Raw genomic sequence first — 22,798 nt, 5'->3', positions numbered from 1 at the left:
TTGTTCTTGCTCAAGATTGCCTTGGTTAATTGGAGTTTCTTGTGGTTGTGTATGAATTTTAGGATTGTTTTTTAAAGTTTCTGTAATCTTTACTCATTCTCAACCTTTTCTAAAAACACACTTAATATTTTACATCTGATAATACCAACATAGGGAGTCATGGCACATCTGACTCTGTTTTATGTGTCATTGCTCTCACTTTGTAGTAACTTATTTCCCTGTTTGTTTTTGGATTTTTGATGGTGAGCTGAGATTTTTGGACTTTGAGACGTGGGGTAGAGGTGGGTTTCTCCAGTAATGATTTGTTTTGCGTCTGCTAAACATCCCCTGAGGGCATGCACTGGGCACTACTTTAAATAAAATTGTTACTTTTTGGCTTTTTTATGTTATGTGTAGTGTGAATTCAGATTACAAACCTATGAGAAGACTGTCTTATTGTTATAAAATTAACAGAAGAGACTTTAGCCCTCTTTACTTAGTGATAAGATTGGAGTTTTTCAGGGTCCCCTGGGAAGGCGGTGAGGGTAGGGTGTAGTATTTCTAATTCACCTATATATTGAGGTTCCCTCTGAGGTCTCAGCTTTTGCAGGATTAGAGGTTGGGTCTTCCACTAGATTTGCACCTAGGGGGGATTCTGGCTTTGAATCCTGCTCCCTGCACCCCACCAGACCTAGAAATGGAAGATCAGGCTCACTTGATTTGGGAAATCCTCTCAAAATGAAAACCCTCTTACCTTTTCAGGTTTCAGTTTTCACTTGGTTTTTGATGTTAAATATATTTCACTTTCTAATCAGAACATCAATAGATTTATGTAGAAGTGTTGAACATTTTTATGTTTTAATCTGCGTTTTTAGTTGCTTTCAATATAGGAGTGTAGTGATAGACAACCAGAGTAACTGGTCAGCTGTACTGTTGGAAGTGGACTTCTTTATATCATCAAGAAGGTATATATTTAGTTGTATTCAAGTGGAGCTGCCTTTTCCTTTATGATTATTACTTTTTGGTCTTGTCTAAGAGATCTTTCATCATTCCTAGTCTCCCAGCGTCAAAAACACAAAAATGTATTCCTTATGTTCTGTGTATATTAATGTAAGGAAGGATTTAGTTTTACTTTTGTCCATATGGAAAACTATGGGCTGTGAGTCAGATTTGACTTTTGACCTGTTTTATATGCCCTTGTGAGCTAGACAGGTTGTGACATTTTTAAAAGCGTGCGCGTGCACACACACACACACGTGTGTGTGTGTGTGTGTGTATAAAAGAATATGGGGTAGAGATGGTATGTGGTCTGAAAAATATTTATTTCTAGACTTTTATACAGAGAACTTGCAGACCGCTGTATTAATTTACCTTTTTTTCTTACTTATTTGCTATATTTTACCTTCCCATTTATACCTGGAGTTTATTTCTGGGCCCTCCATTTGATTTTATTTGTCTCTTCATTTGTTGCCAACTCTAAATACCACACTGTAATGAAAATGGCTGTTTTCATTAATGAAAGTACATGAGCTAAAGGAGAGGGATTAGAAAATGCAGGATCCATTTTTAGAGGGGAAATGGAAAAATGTAGAAAATTCATACTTGGATGCCTAATTGCCCTGACATAAACTAGAGGCAGAGAGATTCAGAGCGCCCACAGACTACGGCTCTGCCGTGCCCAGAGCAAGCGCTGGACCATGGAATTGGATTTTATTGATTACTTTGTAACTGTGCAGAGTGCTGTATGAAGCATGCAACGCTTGTTCTAGGAAGCTTCTGACAAATGCAACAATGGGTTTTGAGGTCCCGAGTGGACCAGAATGAGCGAGGAAGAGATTGGGGGTCACACGGGAGAAGTGTGCACTGTAAACCCTAAAGTATATGTTTTGTCATTGAAAGTAGGGGAGAGAGAGAAAACCAGGCCCTGAGAATAAAATCTTTCCCTCTAGAGTGGATGTTTGTCTGTCTGAGGTACGTGTCCGCTCACTTCAGTCACGACTGAAGTGATGATGCAGTCTTTGTTCTTCTGTAGCTGGCTTATTCTGTTCCGGAGTTCATCTGTGTTGCAGCAAATGGCAAGATTTCCTTTTCTTTTCCTTTCTTTCTTTTTTTTTTTTTTTTAAGGCTGAGCAATATTCTGTTGTATATATAGTGTATCTTCTTTATCCATGCAGTTGCCGTTCGTGTCACGTCATGACACAGTTTACCTGTTCAGGGAAGTAGCGCTCTCAGGGACGATGGCGCAGTCTCTGAGGTGAGGTGGAGATACATGTAAGAGATATGGTGGTGGCCACCACACCTGGCTGAGACCTTTGTCGCATTCACCAAGGCGCCAGAGGCTTTGGCCACAGTCCTGCGTCCTGCTTAGCGGCATGCAAAAGGTCTGCAGGCCTCCACTCTGCTTCCTTTTGCTTTCTTATTTCCTGTAGGATCCAATGGGAGGAACAGTATGACAGCACGTGTTCTTTTCCCCCCAGAGCGAGCATGTGTGAAGGGACCTCACTCTCCCCTTGGATCCACCTTCCTTCCCGTAGACTTGGCTGATGAAAGGAGCAGTGAAAGTGTGTGCGGTGGGGAGGTGCGGCTGGAGTAGGCAGGGTGGCGGGTGGCTTCCGTCAGCCTCAAGATACAGGACAAAAACTTCACTCTGCCTCCTTCTGAGAGCTTCTCACTGAACTCTAGTTAAAACCAGTGTCTCCTGAGTTCTTGACCGTGGCCAGCCAGTCACCGGTGTCTGCTGGAGCTGATGTGGGGTAAGAAGGCTTTTTTTCTGACCAGTTTTTCATGAGGCCTATCAACAAAAACATTGTGCTGGTCTCACATAGGTGTCAGCAGTGCAGGCTCTTAGAGCAAGACCTCTGGAGAGAGACGGAGAGCACGGGGGCACCCCGAGCGTAGGAGTTAAATCTAAAATCTGGACTGTAAATGGCAGTTTATTAAAAATCCTGTGAGCCACTCTGTGGATTAGCTCGCAGCTAAGTGGACACAAACACAGAAACCTAGGTGGACTGTAAAGGTAACGTCCGGGAAAACCACGGTGAGAGGAAGAAGGCTCCGGGGGCGGCGCCGCACACTAAAGCGGCACCATGTGTTTACAAGGGTCCTCGCGTATTTAAGGATGTTTGTCGACATATGTGAGCGAGAATCTTTGGGGAAGATAGGCCAAAGGACTCAGAGGAGAGGGGGACACTTGAATCATGTGTCTGGGGTCAGGCTCCCCAGAAGCAGAGCCTGAGATGCGCATTCCCAGGCAGGCGACCTGAGAGGGGAGGCTCTCGGGACTGAGGGAAACACACCGGGCTTTGGCAGTCCTACCTGATCCTGTGGGAAGGTCTGGAGTGTGAGATGCACCGGACATTGTCCTGCTCAGAGAGAAAAGGGCTGAGCTGTCACCTTCTGCAACTGTCGGTCAGGGGCTAAGGGCCCTTCCTGGGGTGAGTGCAAACTTCCCCAGGCCTCTTCAGGCAAGATGGCTCCCATCAGCCAAGGGCAGTCCTCTTGAGAAGGGGGTAGATGTGAATCACTAGCAGTAACCCCCCAGCCTCTGGGACACAACGTGTAGCCGGGTGAAGGCTGTTGAGATGGGTCTTCATGGCGTCTGCCAAAGTACCGGAGGCCTTGTTTGTCTCGTGGTGGTGACAAGCTAGCCTCCCCGGCCACACCTGTATGTTCCTGCCCAGAGGAAGGGGCTGCAGGAGGGGCTGCGTGCAGGATGCTCTGAGAGAACCCAGGAGAGGGAGCAACAGGCCCTGCCCATGACTCAACAGAATGCTGCTTTGAAGCTAGGTTAGGATCCTCTTGGGCTCCCCCAAGGGCTAAAGGGCCCAGATTCTACCTTCCTGAGACCTGAGTTCAGGGGCCGGGGCTCTCCCGCAGTCTCGTGGTTTTCATTGAGCAGAGTCCCTCACTAGGCCATTTTCCAAAAGCAAAACCTCCCAGCAGTTCAAACTGTGCCATTCTTAACACCTGCAAGCTTGTGGCAGTCGCCCACTGACTTGGGGTAAAGGTGATCTGACAGCGCGTAGAGAAGAATTCTCCCTATAACCCCCACCCCCTACCCTCCTTCCTCCCTCTGTCTCTACACTTCCAAATCACTCTCCGCCCAGGCCCAGCAGGAGCCCTGACTGGTTCGGGGGCTTGTGATTAGCTCCCTACCCAGGCGCAGATAACTCTTTCAGGAACCTGTGGACTTGACAAGCAGGGAGGACTGCTTCAAAGAATAAGGCAGGCACCCCTGGGGAATGACAGCTCCTGCCCAAGGCCAGGGAGGCAGCTGGGTCATGTGACTGGAGTCTCTCCCCAACACGGACTCCAGAAAAGATGAACAAAAAATCACTTTCTCATTGTTTTGATGCTGTAAAAACCAGCACCTAAGAGAATACAGCATCCTGCAGATCTTATTTAAAATTCTGTGAGCAGCCCTGGTGATTAGGGGACTGCAGCTAGAGGCTGGCGGTGGCTCAGACAAATGAGAAAGGAAAATGGCCAAGCAGGTGGCCTCACCTCCCCCGCAGGCTGAAGAGTGTCTGAGAGTAGAAGTCTTGTATACCGAGGCTTGTAAAAGAAAGTGTGTCCTGGTGGCTTGATGGGGCAGAGAGAAGCAGCGCAAAGGTCTCTTCAGAGAGCTGACCGCTGATGGTGGCCTGTCACAAACCAGTACAGAGCACTGGACCCAGGGTCCTAGCTCCAGCTGGCGAAGGGGTCTTAAGTGTTTCAGGGCTCACAGCCCCTGCTCTGCGGCAGCCCTGGAGCAGCGTGCAGGTCTGTTTCTGGTTGCATGTTTGGTTGCACATCCTAATACATGCATAATTGCTTACTCAAATTATACACACGTTCTACTCTACTGATGTGTTATGCATATTATAGAGGGCATACAGCAATAGATTCAAGAAAGTCTGGAAGAAAACAAATATAAATAAAAGCTCCAGTATTTTCTTTCTCAACTTTGCTGTGCCTTCCCACTGGGACAGGAATACTGTTTCAGAGATTAGACCAAATGATCTGATCTGGAAGGTCCTCTCCAGATGGAAAGTGTACAATGCCCATTTTTTCAAAGGCCCTCTAAGCCTGCAGTGTCCAATACAGTAGTCAATGGGCACATGTGGCTATTTAAATTCATTAAAATGAAATGAAGTAAAACTCGCTTCCTCAGAAACACTGCATTTCAAATGCTCAACAGCTGCACATGGTCAGTGCAGATCACAGAACATTCCTGTCGTTGCCGGAAGTTGTACGGAGCCGCGTGTTTGTACGTAGTCAGGACCGTGTGGCTCAGGATTTCATTACAGCCACTGGCCTTTAGCAAGCACGCGCTCTGCGCAAGGCAGCACGGAAAGCCGTTCCTATGCACCGTCTCATGTGGTCCCTCCAACGGCCTCGCGAGTTAGGTCCCGCTGTTGTCTCCATGTCCTAGAGGGGAAAAGGAGGATAGGAAGGATAAGGAGTTTCTAGGCTGACCTGAGGGTTTATTGTCTGAGTGTTGCCTTTGTAAATGTTTGTGTGTCTGGGCTTCTGGGTGCATGTTCTCAGGAAGGCTGTACAGCACACGTGCTTCTCTGTCCCACAGGTACAAAGGCAGTTTCTTACAGAGCCGCGTTCAGCTGAGAGGGAGTGGACTGCGCAGGCCGCTCAGGGTGCTGAGAAGAGACCGCCACCCCTCCCCACTCGAGGGGCTGGACCCACGTGGGACCTGCAAGCAGCCTTCTTCAGAAACAGCAGGTAATGTTCTTTTTGGAGGTGAATCCAAACTGGGCACACTGAAGGGCCGGGCTCCTCGTAGAGGCTGGGTGGGAGGACGGGCGGGAGCCGGCTGTCCTTGCTCTCAGGAGCCTGAAGGTACGCTGACAAAGGTGGGACATCTGTGGGACAGTCAGTGTGACCCCAGACTGGGAAGGGGGCATACTGGGTGAGAATATGGAGAAGTCAGGGCATATCCTTCAGTCCTGGCCACGTGTGCTGGGCCCTGTGCTGGGTACAGATCTCCTCCAGGACCTCAGGAACATGAGTCAGAACTCTTGGTGCCTCCACGTTCCCGTCTTTAAAAAGGAAGTTCACTTGATTCTTTCCACAGGGCCATTTCGAGGCTGCAGTGGGTCAATGGGGGGCTCGAGAGTCAGTGTTGGAATAGAAAGATGAGCAGCTAGCACACGTGGGAGCTGCAGGGAACATTGCTTACATGGAAGGCGTCAGAGGTGCACTCTTTGTCATGCTCAGAAATAAATCAAGGATGAACTAATGCAGAGCGCTTCCTGGAAAAAGGACTATTTTCAGCTGTAATCACTGGGCAACCAGGGCAAATCACTGCACTTTTCCGGACCTCCATTCTCCCCTCCGTTTTTCCCCCACCCCAGCAGCCATGGGCCCAGCTTTAGCCTCCTTTGCAAGGTGTTGACAGGGACAAATGGAGAGCTTCTGTGGAAAGGCTACAAGGTCCCATCTAGCCAGCTGTGACTGAATTACCATTCTTTTGTGGCTGATTATTGTCTGTTTGGCTCCAGGGCTGACCCTGGGCTGTGTCTGATGGCTGAGCTTTGGGTCCCTGGGGACAGTTGGCTGGGGGCACCTCCCCCTCCAGCTTTGTGTAGCTCCAGTGCCCCCTGCCGGCAGATGGCTCTTCCGCACTCCCCCTCCCCACCATGCCCCAAACCCTCTCCTGTAGGCAAGGACAGGGGTTTGTCTTTTGTTTCTCAGTGAGAATTTAAATCAAGGTAAGTATTTGCTCTGGAGGTTGGCCAGGAAGAGCATTGCTAGGACCACGGAGGTTTAGATGGTATGGGGGAGGCTCGGATGAGGTGGGGGGCGGTAGCCCGAAGGCCCCACGGAGCCCAGCTGATCCTTCCTTCACTTCTGGGCCACATTCTCAACTTCATGCCTCTTCTTCTCAGATGGGTACAGCCGAGGGAGCTGCCCAAGGGCTGGCTTGGGTGACCCCCGCCCCCTCCAGCAGAACCCACTGGCACGCTGCCGGTTGTCCCAAATGGCAGAACCTTCCCAGCAGCTTTCTTCCCAGCGCCTCCAAGGGGGCTAAGTCAGGCTGCTGCTGGAAGCTTGCGGCAGCTGCCATGCGTGTATTCTCAAGGCTGTGCTGTGGGCTGAGGAGGAGAGAAATGATCCTCTGGGCTGCAGGGTGAAGCCTGAGGGGCTGGTGGACCTGCTCTTCACCCTTCGCTCAGCCACATGGGGGATAACACGGCAGGTCAGTTAGCTGCCCCCTGGGATCTGTGTCCGCACAGCGAGGCTGTTGATAAAGGTTTTACCTACCCAGTGGCTCAGTGTGCGTGTCGAGCGTGCGGCTGTATGCAGCAGGCGCCGCGTGACTCTACAGCGGATGATGGATGCTGATTGTGGCGATCTGCTGAGCACGATAAGCACACCTGCATAAAGACGGGCGGGTGCCGAGTGCCAAACGAGTGTGGGGCATGTGGCATGGAAGTGTCTCTGTTGTTGGCAGAGGATGAGGTCCGTGTTGGGGGAGGGACCGAAAGGGGGGGTTTTCTCCAGAGACATAGGGCTTCATCTGGAAATGCAGATGTAGGGAGGACAGAACAGAGGCTTGCTGGATTGGGAAGTGGTGAGTAGGGGCTCAGGGGCAAGAATGCAGACTCTGGATAGGGCAGCTGGAGCCCAGATGGGCCAGTGCGCTGGGGCCGGTGGGACAGGGGACAGCCACTGAAGCCGGTGCCCCACTTGGCTACCACCTGTACTAGTTCCTACAGCTGTGGGAGAAATTGCCACCAACTCGGTGGTTTAAAACAACAAAAATTAGTTTTCTCACAGTTTTGGAGGCCAGTTGTCTCACACTCTCTCCAGAGGCTTTAGGGAAGGAGCCTTCCTGCCACTTCCAGCTTTTGGTAGCTCCGGCTGTCCCCTGGCTCGAGGCTGCATCTCTCCAGCGTCTGCCTTCTTCCGCACGTGGACTTCTCTGTGTATTTCTGTGAATCAAATCTCCTCCTCCTTTTTTCTTGTAAGTATACTTGTCATCGGGCTTAGGGCTGATCCCAAATCCAGGCTGCTCTCACTTCCAGTCTCAATTTAATGACACCCGCGAAGACTCTTTGTCCAAGTAAGGCCACAGCCACAGGTGTTGCAAACTGGGACTTGGACATACGATTTTGGGGTCACAGTTCACTCACTGTACCACTTTTACAATTTCCCCCACTCTGCGAACCAGCAGAAGTGACCTAAAAACACGTTTCCAAGTGAGAAAAGCTGCAGCACACGTGGACGTTCAGGGTTTGGTGAGGCCATTGTGCTCTTACTGTGTACACGCAGTTTGGGTGGGAAAGTTCTGTTTGAACCAAACCAACACACATTCATTAAGAGTCACCCGGCCCACCTCCAGCAGGACAGGTTCTAGATTTGGGGGAAGAGTTTAGGAGTAGCTTCCACACCAGGCCGGGTGTGTTGGGGTAGAGAACCCATTAGCTTCTCTTTAGGGAGAAGCCCAGGGACAGACGGGGTAGGGCGTGGGCGAGCCCTGCAGGTATTGCTATGTGGGTTGTGCCCCCAGGGCCTGCGGTTTAGTTCCCACTGGTTTGTCCAGCCTCGCCCTCTGACTATGGGGATGTCAGCCCTGGCTTCTTTCTCCTCTGCTGCAGCTCGCAAGTGGAAGTGGGTGCCTCTTCCTAATGTGGACAGGGGCCCCGTGTGCTCACGGACTGGGGGCCCCCACGTAAGCAGAGACACCAAGCGGGAAGCCTCTGACCCGGTCACTGTCCTTTGCGCCCCCTTCTTCCCTCTGCAAGTTTCTCTCAGCCTCGGGGTGGTCCTGCTCCCACCCATATGGACTGATGGAGGGCACCTGGAGACCCCTTCCACGTTGGGAGAAATCCCACTTCTATCCACCTCCCATCTCAACGGCAGCTTTTCCTACCAAAGCCTCACAGCAAACTGGGGCACAGTGAATGTGGATGAAAAACAGACCGAAACAGACAAACAAATCAGAAACACAGTCTGAACGTGGAGCTGAGAAAGGAGAGGCCGTCCATGGTTCAAACGCCCCCTGGGATGTGGCCCCACACGGGGGTATTATAATGCCCCAGCAATAGCCCAAGTGGTGACAAACGTCTCTGCTTTCGTGTTTATTATTTGAGAGGCGGATTGAGCCAGAGGCCTGGGTCACTGGTGCCCATTTTCAAAGGGCTCCCTCCCCCGCAATTAGGAAGAACATGGAGGATGTCCATTAAGAGCAGGTGTGAGCCTGCGGGATGTGGGCCAAGCTTTGGCCCGTGGAGTATTAATCACTCCCTGTCCCTTATTGAAGTGTCCGAGTGGGAATAGGGCTGGCTGGTTTACCCAACCGGCCAGCCCAGGGTGGACAGGTCATGATGGACGCCAAGTCGGAGGGTGGTAGAGTGCATTAAAATAAATACCTCCTGGAAATCAAAGGGGCTGGGGAGTTTATTGCCACTGCTTGCCCATACCAATATTTCATATTTGAGTGACAGGCACTCTGAGTGTTGGGTGTTTGAAGACAAAGTGCCGTTACTTCAAAGGAACCTAACAACGGGCCTTGGTCACCCACCATCTACAAACAACTTTCTTTTATCCTTTGACCTGGCAGGTCCTGCATGGAGAGATCAGGGCTGGCTTCTGAGTGAGGAAGCTGACCTCACTGTGTCCGTGTGTGCGTGTGTGTGTGTGCGCGTGCCTGTGCAGGAACCTGCCTGTGAATGCATGTGGCTGTGTCTTTGTTTTTGCGAGAGGTGTGTATGGCAGGAGGTCCTATTTCCCACAGCAGGACAACGATAGAATCATCTATTTTGGGTGACCTGAGGGGCTGCAAGTTTGGGGGAACTTGATGAAATGCGGCAAAGAAATTGAGAATGGTCTTTGGGGGGAACTTCCCAATTAAAAGATAGGGAAAACCTTTAGCCCTGATCCTTATAAGTCAACTTGGATCAGAAACATCTCTTCAAATAAGTAGGCATGAATACTTGTGTTTGGGGGCTGAAAGAAACTATCATAACCGGTTCTTTGTCTTCTTCAGTGTTGGTGACTCTTCCTGTCAACAGTGTATAAAGATGAGAGGAAGAGGATGTTTCTGAAAAATATTTTTTAAAAAGGATGCTTAATTTCCCTTTTCTTTAAACTATTCTGATAGCTTGGTACTAATCACTGCAGTTGACAGATGGCTTGGCAGTGAAGTCATCTGCAAGCAGAAGGCCAGAGAACTTAGGAAGGATAAAGACCTAATTTATAAGACTTTAGAGTGATTAGAGTCTTTGAGACTCTCCTGAGAACTGAGTCTGTTTTTAAACCTGAACCCAGTGGTCCGTCCCTTCCATGTTTCCAGCAAGAGGGCCGGCGAAGCAGGAAGTCTCCCTTTAAATAACAAGTAGCGATGAATTCCTAGCAGCACTGGTGACTGTCCATCGTCAGGGGTGTCGCTGTTTCGGAGCACTGCCTTCCTCATTCCTGTGCGCTTCAGGATCACCAGAGAGGCGTGGCATTAGGTGGTTTTAATCTCAGAAGCTCAAGGTTCCTCATCAAAGGGATTCATAAAAAGATGCTTTTTAAGATACTAAGTCTTTGAATATCCCAAAGAGAGCATACAGCGATTTGAGGGAAAACCTTATAACCCAAACTTTCTTTATGGGACACCCCAGTCAGAGGTTGTTTGGGGAGGCAATGATTGTCATAGGATGAGAACATTCTCCAATAAACTGACTGCTTAGAAATTTAGACTCCTTTTAAGTACCACTTTCTCTCTTTCTCTCTCTCTTCTTAGCGTAGCTTTCATTCCTGCCCTTCAGATTAATTTTCACGATATAATGTAAATGGATTGCCAAGTGAAACCACAAGTCATGCTCAGGCCATAGAATTTCATGAAGTTGATGGAAGTGACCACTGCCTTGATTGAAACTCAGTGACAGAATCTGACTAGTTGACAAATGGACAGGAGAACTCCAAGGAGGCTAATTCCAAGAGAGCGAGGTACATGTTGGAGAGTTAGGAGAAGCCCCTTGGGAAAACTGAGGACGCCATATAATATTGGGGAGGGGAGGTCCCTCTTGATCTTCCTGTGAGCATAAATGTAGACTGAAGAACAGCTTGTAGAACTGCTCTATGGTTTTGTCCCCATCAGCACTGGATTAACCTTCGTTGATTTCAACAATTAGCTCACAGTTTGCCGTGAAGGCTTATTTTTATTTTATCTCTGTTGGTTTATCAGCTTCCTTTCACAGCTTTTGATTTCAAGATAAATTCTCAGAGTCCTTAATAGAGTTCCCACTATTTACTGTGTGATTTTGGTCCCCATGGTGAATGGATTCCTTTTAGGTGGCCTTTCCGCAGTGGCCTTTCCCGACCGCCACTGGGGAAGCTTACTCACCTCGGTGAATAAGGGCCCTATTTGCCAAGCGGATGGGCCATCTCTGCCTTTGCACCTGTGCCTAGCACAGTGTCGGGTTCTTAGCCAGCATTTATGGAATGAGCAACTGAACAAACAGAAAGGAGTTGCCCTGAACCTCAGCCTGGTTGAAAGGATGCGCAAAATCAACCCCCAGGGCTTCTTGGAGAAGAAGGAAGGGGCAGGCAGCTGGTAGACTTCATCTCTGGTGTGTTTCGGAGCTTTGTCAGCAAGAGCGGAGGCCGGTGGGTGTGTGGTTTGGATGGCAGGGAGCGAAGCAGCATAAAAGAAACCTTCTCTTTATTTTCTTCATAAAAGAAACTTTTTCATCTAAAACGAAGCTTCCATGTTCCCCTACCTTTGCTGGGCTCAGTTTTGTGGTACTACCATCTTCAACCTTAAGGATTATCTGTCTAATGCCACCTCAGATGTACCGATGGAAGCCCCGGAGAGGCACATACGGTGACTTTGAACCTGAGGATGCTCACTCTGATGTCTCTTAACCTGGGATCTTCTCTTACACAATGATGGGACCAAACCTTGAGTGGGGGATTTGCCGAAGCCCGCACTTCAGTCGAAACAACCTGTGGGCAGCGCTATCTTCAAAAATCCTGTAACTCGGTTACAAGAGTGTGCTCGGTGTCTGTAGCTCTCAGCAGAAATTCTCATGCACAAGATGTTTGAGGACCACTGAGTAAAAGAAGGAAGGGAAAGAGGCAGTCTGTCTGTCCCAGCTGTTCGAAGATCAACAACAAACCCTCCCTCTAAGGAGGGGAATGAGGAACTTTGCAGTGTCCTTGCTTTGCAGCACGGTGCTGGCCGTTTGCATTTAGCGTTAAGCCTCTCAAACCTCTCCGGGCGTCTTGAGGGACTGGCTTGTTGTAGTGGGATTAAGATATTGGAGTTGTGTCTTCTGGGCGGTGTGGGGAGCAGCATCTCAGAGTTGAGTGTCGGAATGTGCGGTGGGATGCTGGTGTTTCTCATCTGGTGCTGGCTTAGCGCTTGGGGGCTGTTCTCTGGATGGCGGCTGCTCCACACAGTGTGAACCAGCTGGTGCAGGTCAGCCAAAGACCGTCTCTTCTCTATAAGGGGCAGTTCTCCACCAACCCTTGTCATGACAGTGGTTTATTGTTTACTTCCCAAGTTGGGGTCTCATCTAAGAAGAGAATTTGTGCAGGTGTGTGTGTGTGTGTGTGTGTGTGCAGGCATGCGTGCATGTGTGTGTGCGTGTGTGCATGTGTGTGCACACATGTGTGCACGTGCTCGCACTCGAAGGTTATTTTTCCATTAGAAAAGCAATTGAAAAACCCACACATCCATATAAAGTAGATGACACCACCTGAGCAAAAGCAGCTATTGATTCTCTTTTGTTGTGGTTACTCAGTTCCCAATGTGTTTCTCCTGATGAGGTCACTGCTCTGAAATGAATACTTTTCTTTTCAGAATGGGGGGCGCAGTGGAGATGAACACAACATTATTGAATTCTGTTTGCATTTCAAGTGGGACTTTCTGGTCTCTGGGAGCTTAAAACCCATGAGCATGCGACCCTATTACCGGTTTCCTCATTTCACCGTTACTGACCCTGGGCTGCAAAAAAGAATCTCAGGTTTGCCCTGTTTTCATGTTTATATGCACATCCCTTTCTCTCCAGTCGACGACATATCAGTTTTTATTTTTTTATTCTTGAAATCCTTTGTGTTAAAAGGACCTGCTCCATTAATTGAGACCTGTTCTATTTACTCTGCTGCTGGGATACATTAAAACATTCCATGGTATGAAGAGCGCGCTTATATATTTCCTTAGAAATGCATTTTGCAGAGCTGAATGGGGGAACATTGATGTGGCTGAGGTTAATTATTCGGGTTTCATTGGGCACATTGGCAGTTGTACACTTCTGCTGGTGCACAGACTAAAACTGGAACACTGAAGGGGAGCCGAGCATGGCCCTCCGCCTGGAGGACATGTCTGAAGTCATACTGATTGAGGGGGTTGTTTTATTGAACCATAAGAACTATACCATGTTTATGGTTTTGCAATTTTCTGCAGCTGGCATAGCTTAAAACAGTAAACATGATGAAGTTCAGGGCTGTGTTTCACAGTGAGATTTTAGAAACTCTCCCAGCAAGCTAGTGATAAGGGACTCTTTATGTCCTTTGCAACTGGAGAAACAAGATCCAGAGAGGCGTCAGCAACTTGCCTGGGGCCACTGGCGTGATAAAGCTGGTGGTCAGCAGTGTTCTCTGCGTTCACATCATCCACGTGTCACCTCTAGAAATGTTGTGTCTGCATGTCACTTGTGTGAATGTTTGCTCATCTTATCCTTTAAACTCATTCACCAAAAACGCAAATACATTTATTTTAAAGAGAAACTATTTCTGCGCACGGATAATGGAAAGCCAACATCGCCTGGCATTAAGAGAGTGCCACAGGGTAAAAACACTCTAACGTTCGATGGTAAATGGATTCCCACTGCAGTCTGCTGTGGGCAGAAGGCCAGGAGCCCTCGGAAGGCCCCCCTCTGCTGGCAAGAGAGTGTGAAGTCTTGAGGGGCATTAGAGGTCCGTTAGCACCCAGTTGAGACTTTCTTCTTTCCCTTGATGAGAGGGATTCCAAGGGCACTGGCTCTCTCACTGTGTGATGCAATTTTATTTAACTTTAAGCTGGGAATCTCCTCTCCCCGGGATTTTGGTGGCTGCCACACCCTTTTCTTCACAAAAGGAAGGACCTCCCTCAGCTTATGTTGTCCTAACCTAATGTTTCCTTAACTTTTATAAGGCCTTGCTTGACCTGTATAGATTTAAACTCTGCATTCACCAGAGTCAGCTGCAGAGGCCATGGGATGACCTGCACGGACCCTCCTTGAAGTCCGTACCTTCTCTGCCTCCTTAGGGGTGGGCAGGGCCTGCCAGGGGCCTCCCAGGCAACTTCAGACTCTGTATATCTGATTCCCACACAGCGTCCCAGAGGCTTCTGGGGTGCTGTCTGCTGAGGAAGGGGGTGGTGAGAAGGGCCTGGGAGCCCAGGTGCTATGAGAGGATGCAGGAGAGGCCGGGCACTCTTTGGGCCTTTGCAGACATTCGGGTGGGGCGTTGATCTTGCTTCTGAGGAAGACGGAGATCTGCTGAAGGATTTGGGTACAAGGAGGAGGGCAGCGAGGAGACTGTTCACGGAGGCGTTGAAAAGATCACTCTAGGCGCAGAGTGGAGCAGGGACTGTGGCAGATGGCGTGGTCCCCAGGAGACTGATTGGAAGGCCCTGGAGACAGGCTGGGCACATTTGTGTTTAAAGAGATCTTGGGAAAATTGATGCTCCACCTAGAGGTATAAAGTAGTGAATTATTAATTTTTAATTATGTGTGTAAACATGAATGATACTTCCTTTAACGCATCAGAGTACAGTAGATAAGGCTAATGGTCGCTTTGACCACCTCTCCACCCCCCGCCATTCCCAGCACCCCCTCAGATAAAACGGCTGTTGGGAGTGCATCTGCCAGATGGTTATCTGTGCATGTGCGTGCGTGTGTGCCTAACAGCCACGTGCGTGTGTGCTTAACAGCCACATGTATGTCTCATTGTGCAACTTGCTGCTTGTTTTACTCAACCACATTTCATAGTTCTCCACACTGTTAATAAATACACAGAGAGCTATCTCAACCTTGCAGATAGGGACAGAGCCTCTCTGTGTGGGAGGCTCTGAGTTATGGAGCTGTGCTAATCGGGGGGAGTCTGGCATTGCCAGCCTTTCACTGTTGCATCCTGCTCCTGGGACCGGCCGTTCAAACTCCTTGGCCTGAGCCGGGGGGGGGGGGTTTCTATAGGGAGACCCAAGTAGAGGGATGGCTGGGTCTCTGGGTGCTGGGTTGCACATTTCTGATAGATCTCTCCAGATTGCTTCTCTGTTTACATTCCCAGCTGTAGCATTTCAAAGTACATCTTCTTTTCCTTGATCTTCTCCAACTTTTAAAAAAAGTTCCTCTGTTGGGTAAAAGATACTGCCTCCAGTGCCCGTGGACAGCGTGGCCTTCCCACCCCACGCGGCAGCTCACTTGGGACCCTTGCCCAGATGGACCATGTGGAAGGCTGGCCTAATCCAGTAGGGAAAAAACTTGGAGGAATCACAAGACTGTTTTTGTTTTTGTTTTCTTTTCTTTTAAATCGCAGGGAAGTGAGTCTCTCTTGACCAGACTTTAAGTCCACCAGTACAGTTTGATGTTCTCTCCCAATATTAATAGATTTGTTCCTCAGTCAAGGCATGATGTCTTAGTCTGCTTTGAGAGAGCTCTGTCACTGTGCAGGACACAGAGCCATGCAGGCCTTCTCTGTGCCTAGCCAATTCATTAGACCCGGTGAGCAGTTTGCTGGAGGGATTAATTGATTTGCAGGCTGCTGAGCCCTAAGTGTCGCTCAGCTCCCTCCCAGAGAGCTCAGGCCGCCCGGGAGCTCCGGAGAGCAAACAGTAATATGTGAGGGCTTTAGAGAGAGGCTGAGCAGCGTCTTTGCTCTGCATTATAAACAGAAGGCAGAGAGATGGATTTCTCAGTCCTTTCTGGTTTAGTGTGGGATTTGGGGCCACAGCCCAGACTCCCAGGATAAAATGAGAAGGCTCACAGAACTGCGTCTGCCAATATGATAGCAATGTTTCTCTCTGCAAGCTTTTATTATCCCCAAACAGACACCCTGGTTGTCTTATTCGGAAATGTTGCCCCTGGAGGCAGAGCTCTCCACTCTGCATGCAGTGGTAGGAAGGACTCTGGGTGCAGGGAAGAGGGACTCCATTGAAACGGGCCTGAGCAAAACCCTTCATTGCCTTGTGCAAGACGATGGCGCAGGCTTGGCCAGGTTCAGAGGTATGGGTGATGCCATCAGGACGATGCTTCTCTCCATCGCTTGGCCCCTCTGTCCTCTTGGTTGTCAGCTGCAGCTCCCCTGGGACCTCCCAGCCTGTTCACACTCTGCCCAGCTCCTCGCCCAAGTTCCCAGACTGAATTTTGCTGGCCCGAATGGGGCCATGTGTCTCTCCTGAGTTAGTCACTAGGGATTTGAGTGGCCAGGTCTGGATCGCGTACCTGACCTCTTATGGAGGGACTGGCAGGGGTCTCCTTTGCCACGGCAGTTAAGGGTCACGGAGAGCCGGTCTCCCCAAAGAAGAGGGGACAAGGCAGGTAAAGAGCACGGATGTCCAGATTACCTCTTACTCCTGGGCTAATGCAGTTCAGCACACGCTGGTGACGAGTCGAGTCCCCTTTTGCCCCTTGAGAGCGCCAAGGGGGAAGATGACGTGGGCCCTCTTCTCAAGGAGCTTAGGGACTGTTTGGTGGATGGGGACGCCTTTGTGGCACAGACTAGAGTCACACAGCCTGAGGTTCACATGCAATTACTGGGGCCTGCTCTGTGCCAGGCAGTGTGTGGGAGCAGGAAGAGAGGCAGAGAAGAACATGACGCGGCCCTTGTCCTTAGGGAGAGCCCAGTCTGGCAGAGGGAGCCGGCACAGACTGGTAAACAAGTCATTACAGATGCAGTGCGGTAAGCTCGCTGATATGATTAAGCTGCCAAATGAGGGACTCTGACAAGGCCGGCTGGAGCGAGAAGGGAGAGTAGGCTAGCATAAACAGGAACATAATGAGGGGGGGCCGCCACGCTTCTGACACCCACCCTGAAGGCCCCTCCACCTGGGCCCCCACCGCAGAGTGGAGTGATGGCAGCACGCAGCCGGCCCAAAGGCAGGCATTCTCTGTCATCCGTCTTTTCCTCCTTGGATCATAAAGAAATTTTGCCATATACACTAAACTGCTGGAAATGGAGGCGCACAGCACTTAACTACTATTTACTTATTTATCTAAAATGCTAAGTGTTTCCCTTGGCAGTCACTAATAGATTCCTGTAGGAACAGAGCGATACATTCTGAATTCTGATTTCTGTGCCAACGGAAGGTGGGAACGTGCACTCATGGCTGGTTCAGTTGAGGAGGTGGGAGGGCAGGATGATACAGTCATTTAAGGAGAAGTTGAAATATGGGTATTTGAAAGGTAGATGTATGTTTATATTGAGAGTTTGAGAGAGAGAAAGACATACCTTCAGTCCCACACCTGAAATGGAAACTGTCCTGCTTTTGAAGGACCTTCTGAAAACCATTCTCAACCTTGAGTTGGAAGAGCCCCTTCTCAGATCCCACAAAAGAAGATCTGAGTCTTGTTCTAGAATTTTCTGTGTGAAATGCTGAAGCCAGTAGTCATATAGAGTCAGAGGATGAGACAGAATGAGAAGTGATGATCTCTGGCATGATGTTCAGCAGACCTCCAGCTGGCGTACAGAATTATCAAGGATTCAGAGCTCACCTCCTTGGGTCTTTCTCTTCCCACTTCCACATCATACCTGCTCTTCTGGAGTGGGGAGGTTTGGAGACAGGTGATCCTCTAGGATCAATTCTAACTAAGGTGTTAGTGGTAAGTTGAGGCAGAATGGTGGCACCAGTGGTGAGCCTAGAGGAGGAATGATCCTGGGATATATACAGTTACATTAAAATACATCAGTCATAATGAGAAGGTAATTCTCTTCTTAATTCCCCTCTAAGTCTCTTGATTACATCATGGAGAATGTCTTGTTTTGATTCTACTGCCTGCTAACCAACTCTTTACTAATCTCCCTGTTAAACAGAGAGAGGTTAGGTTTCAAATCTAGCTAGAATTTGAGAGCACGGTTCTGTTTTTACTACTTTGTATTTACAGGTATCCTTGTGTGCTGGACATCTCATCTTACCCAGCTGATTTGTACAAAAGACCTTAGAAAGCCAGTAATCCCAGTACCCTCTTCTTAGCCTTTTTTAGGCCAGGACTGGTACAGGGAAGAAATTTTGGTTTTGGATTCAGAAGAATTTGGTCAAATCCTGACTTTTCCTCTTACTGCATTCTTGGACAAGGGCCATCCCTTCTCTTTGCTTCAGTTCCTCATCTGTAAAAATAGGGGTGTTAGAGCTCAGAGGTGTTCACCTGCACTGAATCATTTCACCTGACCCTTGAAAACCCCATGAAACTGGTCTGGGAATCTGCCCAGGGGGCTGTTGAGAGGCTCAAGCTATGTGTGTTGGTGAGTAGAAGGGTATTCTGTCAACCATAGAGGACTCTGTCGGCGTTGTGGCTTTCATGGCTGACAGTGGGAGGCTATGTGCTAAATTTCCACCCCAGGTCTGGAGAAGACATCTACAAGTCCCATGAATTCAGTGGCTGGTGAATTTCATTGTTATTGGGGAGCTCTTTGGGGGCACTTTATGACACATGGTTGCATAGGTGCTCTCCCTGTCTCAGGCGAGACCCTTTGAAGGTAGAAAAGCAAGAAGGATCAGAATAACCCTCTGTGACCCAGCCCCACCCCATCTCCCTGGCAACCCCCAGCTCTGCTTAGGGGCACTGCCTTCCTCTGAAGACGTGCATCCACCCTGGCCCTCCCCCCAGCATTGGATGCTGGCAGGGGCACAGGAAATCCGCTCCAGCAACAAGCACTGCCCTCTGCCTGAGCATTTGGAGAGTTTCCTCCAAGTGTTTTTCCTCCTCTCATTTTCACTATGACCCCATGGGGTCGGCAGGGGGGCGTTGTGGCCATCCTCCATCCCAATTAGGAGTCTTGCCTGAATTCAAACATTGAGGATAAGAAATGCAAGTTGAGCTCCAAGGTTTTTCCTTTGCTAAAACTCTAAAAATTTTGGCTTGTTTATTTCCTTAACTTCCAGAGACACGAAAAAGTAATTGTTGTACCCCTCCACGTAGACATTAGTGATCATTTTCAGTCATTGTCTGCTCTCCCTTTTCTGCTACAAGGCACCTGGCATGCCGGGAATGGACAAAAACCATTTTTCTAAGTACTTGCATTTGAAATTATTAAGTGTTCATTAAGCACCCCCGGGTGCAAAGCACTCTCGGAGATGTTTGTTTCTCAATTTTCTATAATTTCCTTATTTTTTTCCCCCTAGCTAAAGGCAGATTGAAAAATGAACTCAGAGCATTTGAGTCTCTGAATCATAGTTAATGTGCGACGCCCCCTCCCTTAACTGCACTGTTTTCCTTCTGCCTCCTCTTGTCTCTTTTGATTTCTTATGAATCCTATAAAGTTCTCATTCTTTTTAACCCCCTACTCAGGGACTGGAACTTTTGCTTTACTCCTGACTACCTGCCAGGAAGAAACGGGTGCAAAAGCGCCGACTAGCCCTTGCCCCAGAGTGTGGGTGAGAGCAGTGGAAAAATCAGGAAGGCAGCACGGACAGCCTTGGATGGGCAATCTGGGCTGCAGGGGCTCTCAGCAGTCTGAGCCCTGGTGCAGGATGAGCTCAGCTAATCTCCTGCCTCTGCTTCCCCCCAGCCCCCCAGGCCCCCCACTGATTGGCATTAGGGGGCGGCGGGCACCATGTCTTTGCATGGACCCTTCTAGAAGGAACCAGAAAGCCCAAAGCCCCCCTCCTGTCTGCCCTCTCGGGCGCTGTCATTCGGGTTCTTACATGAGCAGAGAAAAAGGCTGTGTTTTTTTTTTTTTTCTTTCTTTTTTTTTTTTTCCTTTGGCAACAACCTCGTATAACCTCCAAAGTTACCCATGAATTTACCAAAACTTTTTATGAAACTGTTTTAACCTCTGGTGGGGGTTAAAAAACAAGCTCTGCGAATTTATTACCGGAAGAAGTGAAGCACGACTCTTTATTTGATGTGAAACCGTCTTCCAAACTTCAAGGGAGCCCCCTAGCGCCGGTCTGTGAGGACAGGCAGGCACAGCACACGTTTGCAGCCTGCTCCTGCCCGGGTGCCTGATCTCAGCCAGGCGTGGGTCTGGACGTGCATTGGACCTGGCTTTCCCCGGGGTAGGGAGGGGCGGGGGCTGGGCACATGGGGGGCTGCTCTGAATACCAGGGGGCCCCTCACCACAGATTTGTCTCCTGCTCCTAGGAATTTACGTGGCTGAACTAATGTGCGAGGCTGCAGCCAGAGAAAGGGAGAGGAGGGTTTTCGAGACAGGGAGCCCTGGTGCTTCTGGAAACAGGCTGGACCCCTGCTGGAGAAGGACTCCTGCCATTGTCAGAGCAGGAAGACCCTGGGTCTTCTGTGTGATTCTGTTGCTTGCACTTAAATGGTGCCTGCGTGTGCAAGAACAAGCATGATCACCAGACGAGAGGAGGCAGAAGCCCCAGCTGAGAGCAGGAGAGTCTGAGAGGGGAGGAAAGGGGGAGCAAGAGAAGATGCGGGAAGAGATGGGAAGGACTGCACTGGGCACTCAAGCACCTTTTCGGGGTTTGAGGACCGTCCTGAGGCATGTGATGTGGAATCCAGGATTCTGCCACGAACTCAAGCTCCCTGTCTTTGTGTATTGAGCTTGACTTCTGCAGCTCTCTGTGCCAAGTAGGAGATGTTTCTATCCTCCACAACTAGGAGACCTGCCGGCTCTCTTTCAGAGTTGGCCATGTTTTTTTTGAAAAGCACATGCAAAAATGTTAAAGCAAACCTTTTAAAACAGAGATGCAGGAGAGGAGAGCGGCTGCAGCAGCCTGCCCAGCAGGGGCCACGGTGCCTCCCCTTGGTGCCTTAGTAACTGGGAGGCAACCTGGGGCCGGGGGCGGAGACAACCTGGCTTACATCTGGTGGTCCCCGCCCCCCCCTTGTCTGGTCTCTGGGGAGAGTCTTTGCTCCTCCCCACCTTGGTTTACCATCCATAACATGAGGCTCATATTAGCAGTAACTACTTGCTGTTGAGTTACCATTTATATCATATATATATAATTTAAAATTTAATAATTATAATTTATAATTTAATCAGATATAATTTAAAATGGAGCTGTATGGTGAGCATGCCAGCTCATTGTTACTAATCTATCTTCATAGAGAAGCCAGAGACACAGAATTTTCCATTAAAGAAACTCTCCCAATTTTTACATGATGGTGATGAATTCACATCCAAACACACATGTACACACTAATCTGGACCCCACATGCACTCAGGTAGTTTGCGACCTTTACCTTAGAGGCTGCCAGGGGGAGCAGGGAGCGGGGAGGAAGGGAGGGTGCTGGCTGCCATCTAGCACCCGGAGCATCTGGGGCACTCGAGCCAAACGCCAAACCCAGTGTGCTCATGCTACTATGGGGCAAATGATTTTTGGGAAAGTGGGCCCACTCCGCTCCCCCTGGGAGAATATGGACGGCACCCACTGTGAGTTCAAGAGCACGAGGAAATCTTCAGTAGCTGCTATGGAAATGTGATGGTGTGACCTCGTCCTTGTCCCTGGAGACTTCTCTCTCTCCTTCCAACAGGTGCGTGCTTTTTGCCAGCCCACACACCTTGTTGCTTCAGGGTTCTTCTTGGCTTCCGTCAGTGGCATCTGTTCCCAGGCTGGCTTCTCCCAAGTTCCAGGGGGTGACACTCCCCTGCACCATGAGAAGAGAACATAGGGGCTGCCCCTTCTGCCTGTGGTCCCTTCTGGCTTTCCTTTGTCCCTTCCTGATTTCATGCCCTTCCGCCCTGAGGATGGTGCTTGTTGCCCACGCATGCTTGCTGCCCTGTTGTTGTGATAAGTCTGACTGCTCTCATACCTGGCCAGGTCCTGGCAGAGGCATCTTTCTCAACTCGGGCACCCACGCCCTTGGGGCTGTTTACTGAGCAGCTACTGCGCATTTGACATTGTGTCTTGAAGGGCGTATCAAGCATATTTCACTGTGTTCCCGCTGTCTCCTAAAGTGTTGAGACTTTCAAGCTTTTCCAAGTTGAATAGAGAAAACAACAGAAATTGCATGCTAACAGCAATTCCAAAAAGCATTCTCATGAGCACTGCTGAGAACCAAGGACAAGCATTCCCATTTATCTTCGTTCAACTGGATTAAATGTAATATGTTATTGATTTTTAAAAATCCACACATTAGTGATTCAAAAGAAATCGGTTTTGTATGTTTTAATATGAAAACAATTATTTTCCTTTTAAAACTGCTTCCTGTGTCTGCAGGGCTCCCCGTGCTTTCTACTCTGTAGACCGCCGCGCACTGCTCAGGGGAGAGGGCGCATGTATTTTCACTTAATAATCTTGATCCACTCTGCCTTTTGAAGTCTGTGTTGTCTTTAATTTCAACTAATTTGGATTCATTTAAGTAACATTTCATTCTCGATGAATGCATAATTTTTTTTTTTAAATTAAAAAATGGGGAACGTTTTTAGTGAGTTCTAAGTAACTCTGCATTAATGCTAAGAAGACCTGCTTAGCCTGGTTTGCTCCAGAGCCTCCTGGAGGAAGAAGAGGCTCTTCCCGATGTTGTTTGCCTGTCCCTGCCTCTGTTTGGATGTGTGTCCACTGGCGTCACCCTGCTTGCTTTGGTCCTGACATCTTGAGGCTCTCGATGCTTCTGAGGACACAGGACATACTTCTTTTTGCTTCCAGTTTTGCCACTCAATAAATTTGAGGAGTCACGAAGCAGTCATCTGTGTAGTTAGATAAGGAAGAAAATGATGATTT

General features: G+C 49.2%; 1 protein-coding gene across 1 annotated transcript in view; it reads left to right on the top strand.

Moving 5' to 3' along the window:
* The window catches only part of ZNF831 (zinc finger protein 831), a 70,437-nt gene that overhangs the window by 15,979 nt on the left and 31,660 nt on the right, over window positions 1–22,798 (top strand). Inside the window, 1 exon segment of the mRNA XM_032878879.1 lies at window positions 5,546–5,697. Coding sequence (XP_032734770.1) covers window positions 5,546–5,697 — 152 coding nt within the window.

The sequence above is a fragment of the Lontra canadensis genome, unplaced genomic scaffold, assembly GCF_010015895.1.
Source record: "Lontra canadensis isolate GAN:19392208 unplaced genomic scaffold, GSC_riverotter_1.0 scaffold65, whole genome shotgun sequence".
NCBI lineage: Eukaryota > Metazoa > Chordata > Mammalia > Carnivora > Mustelidae > Lontra > Lontra canadensis.
Note: the sequence above shows the minus strand (reverse complement) of the source record. Positions and strands in the feature narration are given on the sequence as shown.